Source organism: Erpetoichthys calabaricus, chromosome 12, assembly GCF_900747795.2.
Source record: "Erpetoichthys calabaricus chromosome 12, fErpCal1.3, whole genome shotgun sequence".
In the NCBI taxonomy this organism is placed as follows: Eukaryota; Metazoa; Chordata; class Cladistia; order Polypteriformes; family Polypteridae; genus Erpetoichthys; species Erpetoichthys calabaricus.
Window position 1 is genome coordinate 16,578,169 of NC_041405.2, and position 14,662 is coordinate 16,592,830.

The 14,662-nt window shown below is 39.9% G+C and overlaps 1 protein-coding gene across 1 annotated transcript in view; it reads right to left on the minus strand.

The window, feature by feature from the left end:
• Positions 1-4,442: 4,442 nt before the first annotated feature.
• The window catches only part of nptxrb (neuronal pentraxin receptor b), a 51,356-nt gene continuing 41,136 nt past the window's right edge, over positions 4,443-14,662 (minus strand). Inside the window, exons 4-5 of the mRNA XM_028816742.2 lie at positions 7,523-7,702; positions 4,443-5,590 (exon numbers count right to left, since the gene is read on the minus strand). Of these exons, the coding sequence (XP_028672575.1) occupies positions 5,342-5,590; positions 7,523-7,702 (429 nt within the window). The 3' untranslated portion in view covers positions 4,443-5,341. The remainder of the gene's footprint in view (positions 5,591-7,522; positions 7,703-14,662) is intronic.

Sequence of the window (14,662 nt, forward strand, 5' to 3'; positions counted from 1 at the left end):
CTTTATTATTTTTTTTAACCTTAACATCTTCTTTTAAAAGTGATGTGCCCTTTTCTGATTGAATGACGACACGATAGAACCTTATCTAAAAAAAATACAAGTCTTAGGGCAACTGGGAAATCAAATGAGTGTGTCATTCTAAAACCTAAACATGACAGATAGATAGATAGATAGATAGATAGATAGATAGATAGATAGATAGATAGATAGATAGATAGATAGATAGATAGATAGAGTTAGGTCCATAAATATTTGGACAGAGACAACTTTTTTCTAATTTTGGTTCTGTACATTACCACAATGAATTTTAAATGAAACAACTCAGATGCAGTTGAAGTGCAGACTTTCAGCTTTAATTCAGTGGGGTGAACAAAACGATTGCATAAAAATGTGAGGCAACTAAAGCAGTTTTTGAACACAATCCCTCCATTTCAGGGACTCAAAAGTAATTGGACAATTGACTCAAAGGCTATTTCATGGGCAGGGTTGGGCAAGTCCGTCGTTATGTCATTATCAATTAAGCAGATAAAAGGCCTGGAGTTGATTTGAGGTGTGGTGCTTGCATGTGGAAGATTTTGCTGTGAACAGACAACATGCGGTCAAAGGAGCTCTCCATGCAGGTGAAAGAAGCCATCCTTAAGCTGCGAAAACAGAAAAAACCCATCTGAAAAATTGCTACAATATTACGAGTGGCAAAATCTACAGTTTGGTACATCCTGAGAAAGAAAGCAAGCACTGGTGAACTCAGCAACGCAAAAAGACCTGGACGTCCATGGAAGACAACAGTGGTGGTTAATCATAGTATCATTTCCATGGTGAAGAGAAACCCCTTCACAACAGCCAACCAAGTGAACAACACTCTCCAGGGGTTAGGCGTATTGATATCCAAGTCTACCATAAAGAGAAGACTGCATGAAAGTAAACACAGAAGGTGCACTGCAAGGTGCAAGCCACTCATAAGCCTCAAGAATAGAATGCTAGATTGGACTTTGCTAAAGAACATCTAAAAAAGCCAGGACAGTTCTGGAAAAACATTCTTTGGACAGATGAAACCAAGATCAACCTCTACCAGAATGATGGCAAGAAAAAAGTATATAGAAGGCGTGGAACAGCTCATTATCCAAAGCATAGCACATCATCTGTAAAACACGGTGGAGGCAGTGTGATGGCCTGGGCGTGCATGGCTGCCAGTGGCACTGGGACACTTGTGTTTATTGATGATGTGACACAGGACAGAAGCAGCCGAATGAATTCTGAGGTGTTCAGAGACATACTGTCTGCTCAAATCCAGCTAAATGCAGTCAAATTGATTGGGTGGCGTTTCATGATACAGATGGACAATGACCCAAAACATACAGCCAAAGCAACCCAGGAGTTTATTAAAGCAAAGAAGTGGGAAATTTTTGAATGGCCAAGTCAGTCACCTGATCTTAACCCAACTGAGCAGGCATTTCACTTGTTGAAGACTAAACTTCAGACAGAAAGGCCCACAAACAAACAGCAACTGAAAGCCGCTGCAGTAAAGGCCTGGCAGAGCATTAAAATGGAGGAAACCCAACATCTGGTGATGTCCATGAGTTCAAGATGTCAGGCTGTCTTGGTTTTCAACCAAGTATTAGAAATGAATATTTGATTTCCAGTTATTTCATTTGTCCAATTACTTTTGAGCCCCTGAAATAAAGGGATTGTGTTAATAAAATGCTTTAGTTGCCTCACATTTTTATGCAATCGTTTTGTTCACCCCACTAAATTAAAGCTGAAAGTCTGCACTTCAACTGCATCGGAGTTGTTTCATTTAAAATTCATTGTGGTAATGTACAGAACCAAAATTAGAAAAAAGTTGACTCTGTCCAAATATTTATGGACCCAACTGTAGATAAATAGATAGATATTAATTTTAGTACAGTAGGCAGGATAACAGATAATTAAATCTTGATCTTATACAGTGTTTCTCATTATTTATGGCTTAATATACATAGGTTGGTTTTGTGTCCACATATTTTATATGGTGCCTTTCATATTTACCAGATAGATTTATCTTATATAGTGTCTTTTTGACTAAGACACTAGATAGATAGATAGATAGATAGATAGATAGATAGATAGATAGATAGATAGATAGATAGATAGATAGATAGATAATAGCTCTTCCCTAAGCACATTGTATTTTATATCCCACTTTTCCTATTTGTCCGGTAGACACAGACCCAAAGACAGAACTCTGACATATTACGTTGTCAGGTGATTTCCCAGTCGTGTGTCAAAGCCACACAATTGACAGCCCTGGTTTCTGGACCAGAGTAGAGCAGATCTGATTTATTTGTCACCTTCATGATTAGTATAGTGCACTGTTTCAGCCATAACTTTATGACCCTCATTTCCCCTTTGCAGCACTTCTTCCTGATGCTGTCTGTCATTCTCCTTATCAGGAGGAGTCTGGTGTCACTTCTACAAATAACACCATTTTTCATTTCTGTCCTGCCATTTTTCTAACACCGTTTCCAACTCAGAGATTTATTTTCCTTGCAACAGTACAAGAAAAATGTGTTGTTACCACATAAAGGCATTAGCAGTGTTGCAAACTGGAATAGTACAATTCTAAAGACACACAAGCTAAAACAGGTTTATTTCATTTCAATAACCAGGACTTCTATGTATTAAATCACAACTCAGCCTGATTGCATTCACAGTACTTTAGCTACTGGTGTTTGCTTTGAACACATTAAGAAGCACAAAGTGAGAAAGGAGTCAAAAACGACCATATTTGGCTCACTAACTGTAACACTTGCAGTGATGGTAAAGGCAGCTGGTGCACTACACGCGTGAACAAACCTCACTTTTCACCAAAAAAATGAAGCTGCAACATTCAACCATCTACTGACACTGCGAACATGGACAAAAGTGTTCACAGCTTGATTTGGTTATTACTGGCACTGTGTTCTCAAATGAAAAGTAGAAAAAGGAAACAGTCATATTCATCATTGAAATTAGAATAATGGGTAGGAGACCTCTTCAAAACGTTTCTGCACTTTTTATGTCTCCAAGCCATTTTTGGTGAGAAGGCTCACTGGGACTGTGCATGGTTAAAAGTCTTTGTCTGCTGGACTGGTGCTCTGCTACCCATCTGTATGTTGTTTGCAGGGCTTTGTGTTGTGAGAAATGTCAAGGAGGGCATTGAAGGAGTTTAAAATCACACCTGGTTCTCCACACAATATGGGAAGAATGCGTTACCTTGCCAGAGTGGACAGATGTCAGTGACAGACACAGCATAATCATCATGGCAGCCCACAGCTAAAAAGCTGTCGCTGCGGAACATGGATGGGGTGGAGACAGAAGTGGGCAAAGTCAGATGTCAGACTGTTACAATATCATAGGAGGTTTTTGTTGTAACATCATGCCTTCCTTAAATGGCAAATGCCTAACATCTGACTTCACCCACATCCAGCCATGCACCATTCAACATTCCACCAGAGGGTTACTTGATAACCTTAACCACTGATGAGAAGCCACAAGAAGTGAAGCAAAAGTTAATGTCTACATTAAGCAAAGTGTAGCAAAAGAGGAAGCTGTACTATGACTAGGAGTGGAAGAAGATTTGAAGTTGGTGGCGGGATGAAATAAGAAGCCCTTAATAATTGGGTTTACACTCAAAAAAATCTGGAGTGGTCTCCCCTCGACTTTCTCATATACTCAGATATGGGGATGGATATTTGAGCAATAAACTACAAGAAAATGATTATATTTTTATATTATATACATTAAAGAACCATCAACAACAAATCAAAATCAAATTACAAGTAATAATATATTGAACAATTATTAAAAATGTAAAGATGAATAAATCGGACTCTGCAGATTCATGAATAAAAGGTAAAGTACCATTTCCGGTTAGCGGAAGTAGCCCAAAAGTTAATAAAAAATCGAATCTGTTTTGTACATAATACTTGTATGCAAAATTTGGTTGATCTAAGTGAAAGTGTACTCGTGTTTACAAAAACACACACACAGATGTAATTCCAAAAATGGTATTTTCACACTCAGGGAGGTCTAAAACGTTGAGATTCATCAAAATCTCAAAATGGGATTTTTGGAGGATTCCAATACTTTCCCTATACTTCGTATACAAGAAAATCAGGGAGGTCTAAAACATCGAGATTCATCAAAATCTCACGATCAAATTCTTGGACAATTACAATACTTTTCCTATACTTCATATATGAGAAAGTAAAAGAAATATGAAGGCATTCAGAACTTGTAGATTACTGGTGTAAGTGTACTGAGAAGGTTTGACAATATACTAAAAAAATAATGAACTTGAAATATTACTTTAACCAAAAAAATATTAAAAATAAAGTGTAGAATTTTTGAAGGTCTCTTTTAGATAGATAGATAGATAGATAGATAGATAGATAGATAGATAGATAGATAGATAGATAGATAGATAGATAGATAGATATGAATTTTAGTGTAGTAGGCAGGATAGATAGATAGATAGATAGATAGATAGATAGATAGATAGATAGATAGATAGATAGATAGATAGATAGATAGATAGATACTAACGTTAGTGTAGTCGGCAGGATAGATAGATAGATAGATAGATAGATAGATAGATAGATAGATAGATAGATAGATAGATAGATAGATAGATAGATAGATAGATAGATAGATAGATAGATAGATAGATAGATAGATAGATAGATAGACTTTCATATGTTGTTTTCCTCACAATATTTCATCACAGCATTGCAAATGAATTGCTAAACTACATAAAGGGTTTTAGGCCGATTAGATAACCGACCAGGCACTTTCATAGGCGGTGGGATGGCAAAATATCCAAGGACTGCTACCCCAAGTTCTCTGCCAAACCCCCCCCCCCCCCATCCTCACCACCCCCAGATGACCACTTTCAGCCTCCAGCCCGACTCGCTGTGACGAGCGTTATTAATATTTCCCAGGCCGTCTAGCTCATAAGAGGCACACCCACACATCCACCCACAAGAATGCGGTTGGATTCACAAGCAGTTGTGGCAGCCTGGCAAGCTTGTAGTTACATATCACTTTGGGGAAGTGGAGAGAGCCATGTTAGATAGCGTGACAACAACACATGGAAAAAAAAAAAAAAGAATTGCTTTTCTTGCTGCTGGTTCCCAGTACCATTGTATTTTCCTTCACATCTCCCAAAACCACACAACCCACATTTTCAACACTAAATCATTTCATTAACAGCCTTGCCAGGTTTGTAGTTCTGCCCAGACAAGTAGTAGAAGGTGCTGCTTGTGAATCTGCCCTTCAGAAAGGTGAGGGTGGGCGCACGTGGGCCCATTTTTTTTTTTTTTTTTTAGTTTACTTCTTCATCTGGTGGGCCCCTCTGACGGCGCTCTTGGCAGGACTCAAAGGGCCATTTTGTGGCCCCTCCAAATACGTCAATATGCCTGTCGTCCCATGACGCCACGTTGCCCATGCTAGTCTCCGTGCAGTCGGCCAGGCTGTGTATCTCAGAGGGAGTGAGGACTCTGTCCCACAAGTTGAATTGGGCAAGCTCACCTACCAGGGCTTGGGTAGCATCAAAGCGTCCTCCAAGTGTATCCTGCAAAAGAGGAGGAAGAAATCAGTGCCACACATATGCACCAATGCCTCAGACACTGAAAATATGTGAACGACTGACTCACAGTAACTTATCCAGCCATCATTTTATTTCTTAATATGTCCAATCTAAACCAGAGACACAGACAGCCTGGGACAATGTGTGACATCACAAGACATGTTCATACACAAACCCAAAAGTTCTCAAAAAGTAGGTCAGTTTAGAGCCACCAGGTAACCAAATCTTTCATTGTGGGAGAAAGCGGAAGTGATCTGAGGAAAGCTCATGTGGACAAAGAGAAAACAGGCAATACACATTGAGCATGTCACAATCTCAGCACATGTTAGTTTTCTAATAATTGTTGTTTATCATGTGGCTAATTATTTTTTATAACTTTAGTTCTGTACAATAGTAAGACTGTTACATCACCATTTTGGATTTTTGATTGCTATTTACACCATGTCTAACTTGGAGGACTGTCCCATGTACAGTATACATGAACTTGTGACATCAGATGGCATAGTCACATGGTTTAGTCATGTGATTTATTAACTGTCTGATATTTATTTTGATAAATAAAAGACTGTTATTTATTTATTTATTTAGAGAGAGAAAGTTTCCTTCTGGGCGGCACGGTGGCGCAGTGGGTAGCGCTGCTGCCTCGCAGTTGGGAGATCTGGGGACCTGGGTTCGATTCCCGGGTCCTCCCTGCGTGGAGTTTGCATGTTCTCCCCGTGTCTGCGTGGGTTTCCTCCGGGTGCTCCGGTTTCCTCCCACAGTCCAAAGACATGCAGGTTAGGTGGATTGGCGATTCTAAATTGGCCCTAGTGTGTGCTTGGTGTGTGGGTGTGTTTGTGTGTGTCCTGCGGTGGGTTGGCACCCTGCCCAGGATTGTTTCCTGCCTTGTGCCCTGTGTTGGCTGGGATTGGCTCCAGCAGACCCCCGTGACCCTGTGTTCGGATTCAGCGGGTTGGAAAATGGATGGATGGATGGAAGTTTCTTTCTTCGGCAGTTATTAGCATAGTTTTATTGCTTGTTCTTGTCATTTTAACCTTAAACCAGCAATGTTTTTGCTCAAACTTTTTTGCTCTATCCATTTTCTGTTTATTTTCTTAATGTTCTGCTATGGTGATGTTTACTAGTTGCAAACCCAGATTAAGACCCTGCCCTAATGGTTTCTGGGTGACTTAGCTCCTTAACAGAGTTGAACATACGTGGGTAAATCAGAAACTAAAGGCAATTTCAAAATTATGCAGTAATCACAATGGACAGAAGTTGAAACAATAAAACATGTTTGAATGGATTGTTCAAACACATCAGAGCACAGTGCTCTGACATTAGTGGAATTGAAGGCAAGCTCAAATAAACATGGTTGTCAGCCACCAAAAAATACAAGGAGAAATGAACATTGATGCACTGCTATGGGATTGCACCACTGTTGAACATCCTGCTTTGGGCTGAGGGAGTGAAACCTACTGGGTATTACCTTTTTATGGCGTAGTCGGTGAGATCTTACAATTAGATATATAGTAGACTTTAATGTTAGTATGCTTGGCAGGATTAGATAGATAGATAGATAGATAGATAGATAGATAGATAGATAGATAGATAGATAGATAGATAGATAGATAGATAGATAGATAGATAGATAGATAGATAGATAGATAGATAGATAGATAGATAGATAGATAGATAGATAGATAGATAGATAACTCAGTCTGAGCTGAGGGCAGAGGAAAACGACCCAGGAACAAATATTCATATTGATAAGATGGCTATTCAATTTTGGTTGATGTGTTTTTCCCCAGCTACCGATAGTTATAGTTGATGCATATAACGAAGAATTTGATTCATAAATAAAACATTTAAAATCAATATTGTTATTCCAGAAAAGACTAAATGAAAACAAATGTAAAATACAAATGCCTTTGTTACCTGTTCCTGTCCCAGAATGAGCACTCCGCCTGGTTTGATAGGATGCCAAGGTGCCAGGTTCTCCCCCTTTCCTTTCAGTTCTCCATCCTGGTAGGCTTGCCAGACCCCATCCCGGATGGTCCAGGTCACACAGATGTGGTGCCAGTGTGCATCTGCCAGCTGCAGTGGGAGCTGAGCCACCTGGAAACAGGAAAAAGAGAGCAGAGATGAACCTCAGTATGTAGGTCAGCTGGACACTAAAAGAGTCATCAGAAGTAAAATAAATCCTTTTGAATTAGGATTAAGGAGCAGTATAATTATTTTTTCCTGAACTACGTGATTGTGCCTTTTGGTAGATTTACCTGGCACCAACTTTCAGGCACCATACCTTATTGCAGCCTTTTTACAGTAACTGTCTTTTTTTTTACTTTGATAAACATTATGTTTCTTACTAATTATAATTTGTATTAATTGTCAATGTTAAGTTTTGTCCTATGGCTTCCTATTAAAAATTGCTATGATTTTTAAATAGATTTTTAAATTTAGGATATGAGCTTTGGCTGTTCTGAGCTGCCTTTCTGAGGAACTGTGAAGATCAGAAATGTCACAGGAAGAGCACTGAGGATCTGAAGGCTACCTTAGGTCTACAACATCTGAGAGTGTAAGCGACTCTGAGGAACGTAAAGTGGGATATATTAAATATATTAAATAACCCTGCACTTAGTTGGTAGCCCTGCGATCACGGCCACTCTGTTACAACTTATCAGAGGAGCAGCTCGAACAAAGATGGCAGGGGCAAAGATCCAGAGTGGGGATAAAAGTAAGCTAAAAGTAAGCTAGGCAAGTCTACATTGCTTTTTAAGTTGAAAGAACTAGCGAGTTTCAATAAATTTAGCTATTGTGGTATTCTAGGTATTTCAGAGAGAGAGATAGAGGGGTTGGGGGCACTGATACGGCGCATTGCCAAACCACCTCAGGATCCCAAATTAGGATCTGAGCACAGCCGTGCAACGGTTGATACCTCAGCACCACACCAGTTCGAATGGAGTGGAACAGTGTGAGGCTTTTTACAGTGGCTGGAGTGCAAATCCTGGCACCAACCCCCAAATTTTCCCTGTAAGTTGGAGGTCCTGCTTGCAGGCCTGGATGCAGGTTAATTTCATACCCAGGACGGAGTAATTGCAGGTTAAGGGCCTGTTATGGTGTATAAAATCTGTACATTTTGGTTTAATTTTCCATTATATTTTGTTCGAGACATGACAACAGATGAACTACATTTAATACAAATCAAAGCAGGTTTTCTTCCCTTACACCTCACTTTTAAAACAGCTGTTCCAACATAGAAAGGAAGACATGCTAGTGGCTCAATTACTTTATAACATGGGAAAGGAAGACTATGCCAACACCTCTGGTCATTGATATGGACATCTGGGACAACAATTTGGTTTACAGCCTGGGAAAGATGGACATGAGGCAACATCAAAAAACTTTGTTATCTGGGAAAGAGTTTCATCGATTATATTGACAGACAACCAATCAGGTGCATTTGTTGTGAAACCACGGCATGACATTTCATAATAAATATGCCTCATTTTGAAACCAACGCCAGAGAAGAAGAAAGTAAAGAAGAAGAAGAAGAAGAGAAAACAGCAACGAAGACGTCACTGGTCGTCAGAAAAGCATCACGAACATCGATTGCTAAATCAAACGCCTCCCTGGGACATTCATCCTTGTCATCTGTAACTTTTTTTCGTAAGCTTTTTCTAAAGACTATATATATTCAGACTTTCCTATCAGTACCTATTTTCTGTTATTCTTTGTTCCAATGGTATTATTATTATTCTTGTAATAAATGCCATGCTGCTTTTAACTTTCTATGCTTTGTCTTAATGTCTAGAGTGATTGAAGTAATAAGTTAGATTTCTTTGAGCACCTGGAGCAGCCACAGACATTCGCCATTATATCTGTGCTGCGAGGTTTATAAGGCTGAGAGTGAGGAGCTCCACTCGATAGTTGGAACAGTACGAAAAGAAGGTATTCTTGGCTGATAAATGGCCTATAGTCAAGAGTGCCGAGTCTTTGTATGTTTAAATGTATTCTTGTAGACCAAAAGTAATGTTTAGGTCTGAGATATCATTAAAACATCGTATATTGTTTGTGCCGATAATAAGTAAGTCCCTTGAAGTGCTGAGTGACAGGCTGTGTTATTCCTAAAGCACTTGTGTGGTTTAAAGTGCTAAGGGTTAATCAGCATGTGTGTGTCATTCATGGGGCACTGTTGTGGTTAGGGTCTGTGTGTATGTGTATAGCTATGTACAGTAAGTGTGTGTTCATCTTAAAGTGCAACAGTACACCAATCCAATAACGAACTTGATGAGAACACTTACCCTTGAGGGAAAACAGGTAAAGGGTAAGTAGAGGGAAATAATACGATAATACAGGGCCTGTTAAGGTTTAGGATACCCAAGTATCCCCATATCCACATTGAAGTTATCTGTGAATGTCACCTAGGCAGATTTTCACCTTCACAAGAAATTAAGTCACCGCACATCTTTAGAAGGACATGTCCTTATCAGAGCAGAGCTATGAAAATAATGGCAGGATTTATGTTATTTTAGTTTGAGGTGTGAGACGGCAGATGGAGCTTCTAATTTCAATGCCTGGCATTTCAATATTGTCAAGCAGGTCTTGCTAAGTGTTTCTTTTATAAGGGTCTTGTGGGACCTTCATATTTAACAATCAAGATGACCAATACATTTATAAATAGTCATTCTCCTTTAAGTTTTTCTAGATGACAATTAAGTCACAAGTTGACTTGTTAAGTTGAAGATCTTGCTGCATGCTGTGGTGCAAATCTGCTTATATATACAATACATATTCACATCCATAGCAACAGACAGGCTCAACAAAAACAAGAAAAATATTCCTGTAATGTCACATTTGTTATATAACTTGTTCTTTGGTGTGTAATTAATTGCTGCTAGGTTATGTCAAATATATTCTGAGATATTTCAGGTAGGGAAGAGAGAATTTTCAAGGTAAGGTTATTCTACTTACTAATCAATGATGAAATGTTGCATGTTAATTACCCCATGGATGAATTTCAAAATATTCAGTACATGTAACAAAACCGACCCTGTAAACCCATGATGTTACATTTCAGAGCGCGTGTGTTGAACCTTTGAGATCTTTCCATATCCAGAGAAGATTCAATATGGAAAATAATGAAATAGTGGCATTAGGGATGAGGTCTGGGTGATGCAGAAAGGGACAGGAGATCATCAACTAAATCACATCCACCAAACAAAACTTGTAATCTCTGAGTATGAAATCAAAGTTAAAACCTAAGACTAGAAATGAAAATGGAATAAAAATAACTACATTCAGCATCCTAATGACCACACTAAACAAAGGACGGTGCCATCAACACACAACTTGGCACGTAAAGATAAACAAACATCACACAAATTAAAATGCTACAATGCCCTGCTACTTTGGATGGCATGCAAGCGTGTGGTAGTGACACCTGAAATATAAAAGTGGGACACCTGATGACATCCAAAGAATCTCACATGGGCCCATTGGTGACTTAACTTTCCAGAATGATAGTTCACCTGTTGTTAGCCCTCAACTTCTGGGGTACACCTCAGGATGCCCACATGCCCTAAATAGCATTTATTTCAAATTAATTTTGGAGCAGCAGATAGGCAATTAAGTTTAAAACGACAACTAATTTTAAGAACAAACAAAACCAAACAACTTTTAAATAAATAATTAAAGAGAAGATAGGAGAAGGGAACAACAGACACAGAGAATAACTCAATGCCTGGGACCTGTGCAGCCTTTAAATAAGGTTGATGATGGCAGCACCGGGAGACCCCACCTCACTAGGCTCAACATACAATCTAATAGAGACAATTCTATGGAATGGACTGTAGATGATGGCCTAGGAATCCCGATGGAGGCCAGATACTTCATGCAGATATTCCTTACTGTACTGCAGCTTTGTGGGATCAAGCACTGCCCTGTCCAAACTTGTGGGACTGATTTTGCACAGGTGTTGACGCTGATCCTGGTTTCACCAGGCTACAGAATGTTATTTCTCACAATGTGAGAGCCCTTCAGGTGCCTTTTTGCAAACTCTACATGAACTTCCATGTGTCTTTTACTGAGGAGAGGCTTCTGTCTGGCCCTTCTACCCTAATGTCCTAATCGGTGGAGTAGTGCAGTGATGGATGTCCTTCTGGAAGTTTCTCTCATCTCCACACAAAGTTCTCTGGAGCTCAACCAGAGTGACCATCAGGTTGTTGGCCACCTTTCATTCTAAGGCCCTTCTCCCACAATTGCTCAGATTGGCTGAATGGTCAGCTCTGTTTGATGTTAAGAGTGGTGTTCTACAGGGGTCAGTGCTAGGGTTGCTGCTATTTTTAATATTTACAAATGATTTAGATAAGAATATAAGTAACAACCTGGTTAAGTTTGCAGATCATACCAAGATAGGTGGATTAGCAGATAATTTGGAATCCGTTATATCATTACAGAAGGACTTGGATAGCATACAGGCTTGGGCAGATTTGTGGCAGATGAAGATTAATGTCAGTAAATGTAAAGTATTACACATAGGAAGAAAAAAAGATAGGTTTGACTACTTAATGTTGCGGTCAGAAAATCAAGAGTACACCTTATGAGAAGGAGTTAGGAGTCATAGTGGATTCTAATCTAACGACTTCCCGACAGTGTTCAGAAGCCATTAAGAAGATAAACAGAATGTTAGGTTATATAGCGCCTTGATGTGTGGAGTACAAGTCACAGGAGGTTCTGCTCAGCCTTTATAACACACTGGTGAGGCCTCATCTGGAGTACTGTGTGCAGTTTTGGTCTTCAGGCTACCAAAAGGACACAGCAGCACTAGAAAAGGTCCAGAGAAGAGCGACTAGGCTGATTCTAGGGCTACAGGGGATGAACTATAAGGGAAGATTAAAAGAGCTGAGCCTTTACAGTTTAAGCAAAAGAAGATTAAAAGGTGACATAACTGAAGTGTTTAAAATTATGAAGGGAATTAGTCCAGTGAATCGAGACTGTTACTTTAAAATCAGTTCATCAAGAACACGGGGACACAGTTGGGAACTTGTTAAGGGTAAATTTCGCACAAACATTAGGAAGTTTTTCTTTACACAAAGAACAATAGACGCTTGGAATAAAAACCAAGTAGTGTGGTAGACAGTAAGTCTTTAAGGACTTGCAAAACTTGACTTGGAAGAACTAAGTGGATAGGACTGGTGAGCTTTGTTGGGCTGAACGGCCTATTCTTGTCCAGATTGTTCTAATGTTCTAGAAAAAGTTGTTGTTGTTCCAAACTTCTTATATTTAATAATGATGAAGAACACAACGTTCTTAGGAACATTCAGTGCTGCCAAAAGACATTTTCTGGTAGCCTTCCCTGATCTGTGCCTAATAACAATTCTATCTTTAATCTCTGCAAACAATTCCTTTGACCTCATGGCTTGGTTTAGGTTCAGCTGTGGGACCTTCAATAGGCAGGTATGTGTGTCTTTCCTAATCATGTCCAATCAATTGAACTGACCACAGTTGGACTCAAAACAAGGTGTAGAAACATCTCAATGGTGATCGACAGAATGGTGCGACTTGTCAGTCAAATCTCCAGTGTCATAGCAAAAGGCCTGAATACTGACAGTAATGTGATATTTCAGTTTATTTTTTTATATAATCGGCAAAAAAACTCTAAAATTCTGTTTTTAGTTTATTATTCTGGGGTATTGGATGTTGCTTGATGAACATAAAAATGAATGTAAACAATCCATATTACTAACCGAGAATGGTAAACCGGATATGGATGCAGGTACATGGCATGCCCATGGACGCAGGAGACATAGTGTGCAGGCGCCGACAGCGAGCGAAGTCTGATCCACCGAGAACGAAGGAGTCACAGCTCAACAACTAAGGAGCTCAACTAACGTAAATAAGAAATGAGGCAATGCGCCCATAGTTAACGACACAACCACACAAAAAAGAGGATTCCGCGCTGCACCCCAGAGTCAAACGGAAGAGGCTACGGAGGCCCCACAGGTCCACAAAGATAGTATGAACGGCGCATGCGCCTACAACGCGCTTCTGAACTAAACGGCCACACTACACAGCATGGTCCACACGCTTCTAACACACCTACAGAGGCCCCACAGGTCCACAAAGATGCGAGCCCGCATGGATAAAAACAATAGACATGGGCGTCTACAACGCACGTCTGAAACCGCGGAAGCAAAACTGCCTCAGCTCCAAAACCAAACAGCTCGACTAACAGAGCTACAAAAACGAGCCCGCATGGACAAATACAATGTACATAGACGCCTACAACGCGTGTCTGAAACTGCGGAAGCAAAGCAGGCACGGGTTCAAAACGAACGACCACAACTGACGGAGATACATACAGAAGCGAGCCTGCCTGAATACAATTAATGAACGTAGGCGCCTACAATGCGCCTCTCAAACAGCAGAATGAATAGATAAATGGCAAAGAAAGGAACGACAGACGGCCGATAAACAATTCTGCCAATTAGCTGACAACGCATTCTGTAATGAGTCCACTATTAGTGGACATTCATTAGGATTAATGAATATACTTCCTTTGTTCGTCATCTACACCTTTACACTCCAATATATCTCATACATTCTTCAATGTATTTCGGGTTACCCAACACCGGGGGTTGGCGAGCGAAGCCCCCTTGTTTTAGCAGAAGGCTGTAACAGAACAAAATGGGGGAAAGGTGAAGGGTCTCAATACTTTCTGAATCCACTGTAACTGGTTAATATTGTGACAATTTCCATTTTCTGTTTGACATAATCAATTGGCGAAGGTGCTAGGAAAAGCAGTCAGAAAACCCCTCTGTTTGTAAAGGCTTTGGATTCAAAGTAGGATGGTGGGATTTCTGGAGAAATAAGAAAGCTCCATACAATTTGTTGAACGTTTCCCGATTAGCAGCAGTGATGTGGCCACAGTAAATGCTTCACCTTTGTACAGCCGGACCATTGGAAGCCACTGTATCATATAATGATGGACCTTTTTATCGGTAGTAGGAGTGGGGTCCAGCAGTAAAGATTTTCCACATACCATAAATTCATCTTGGCTGACAAGTTCAGTTACAT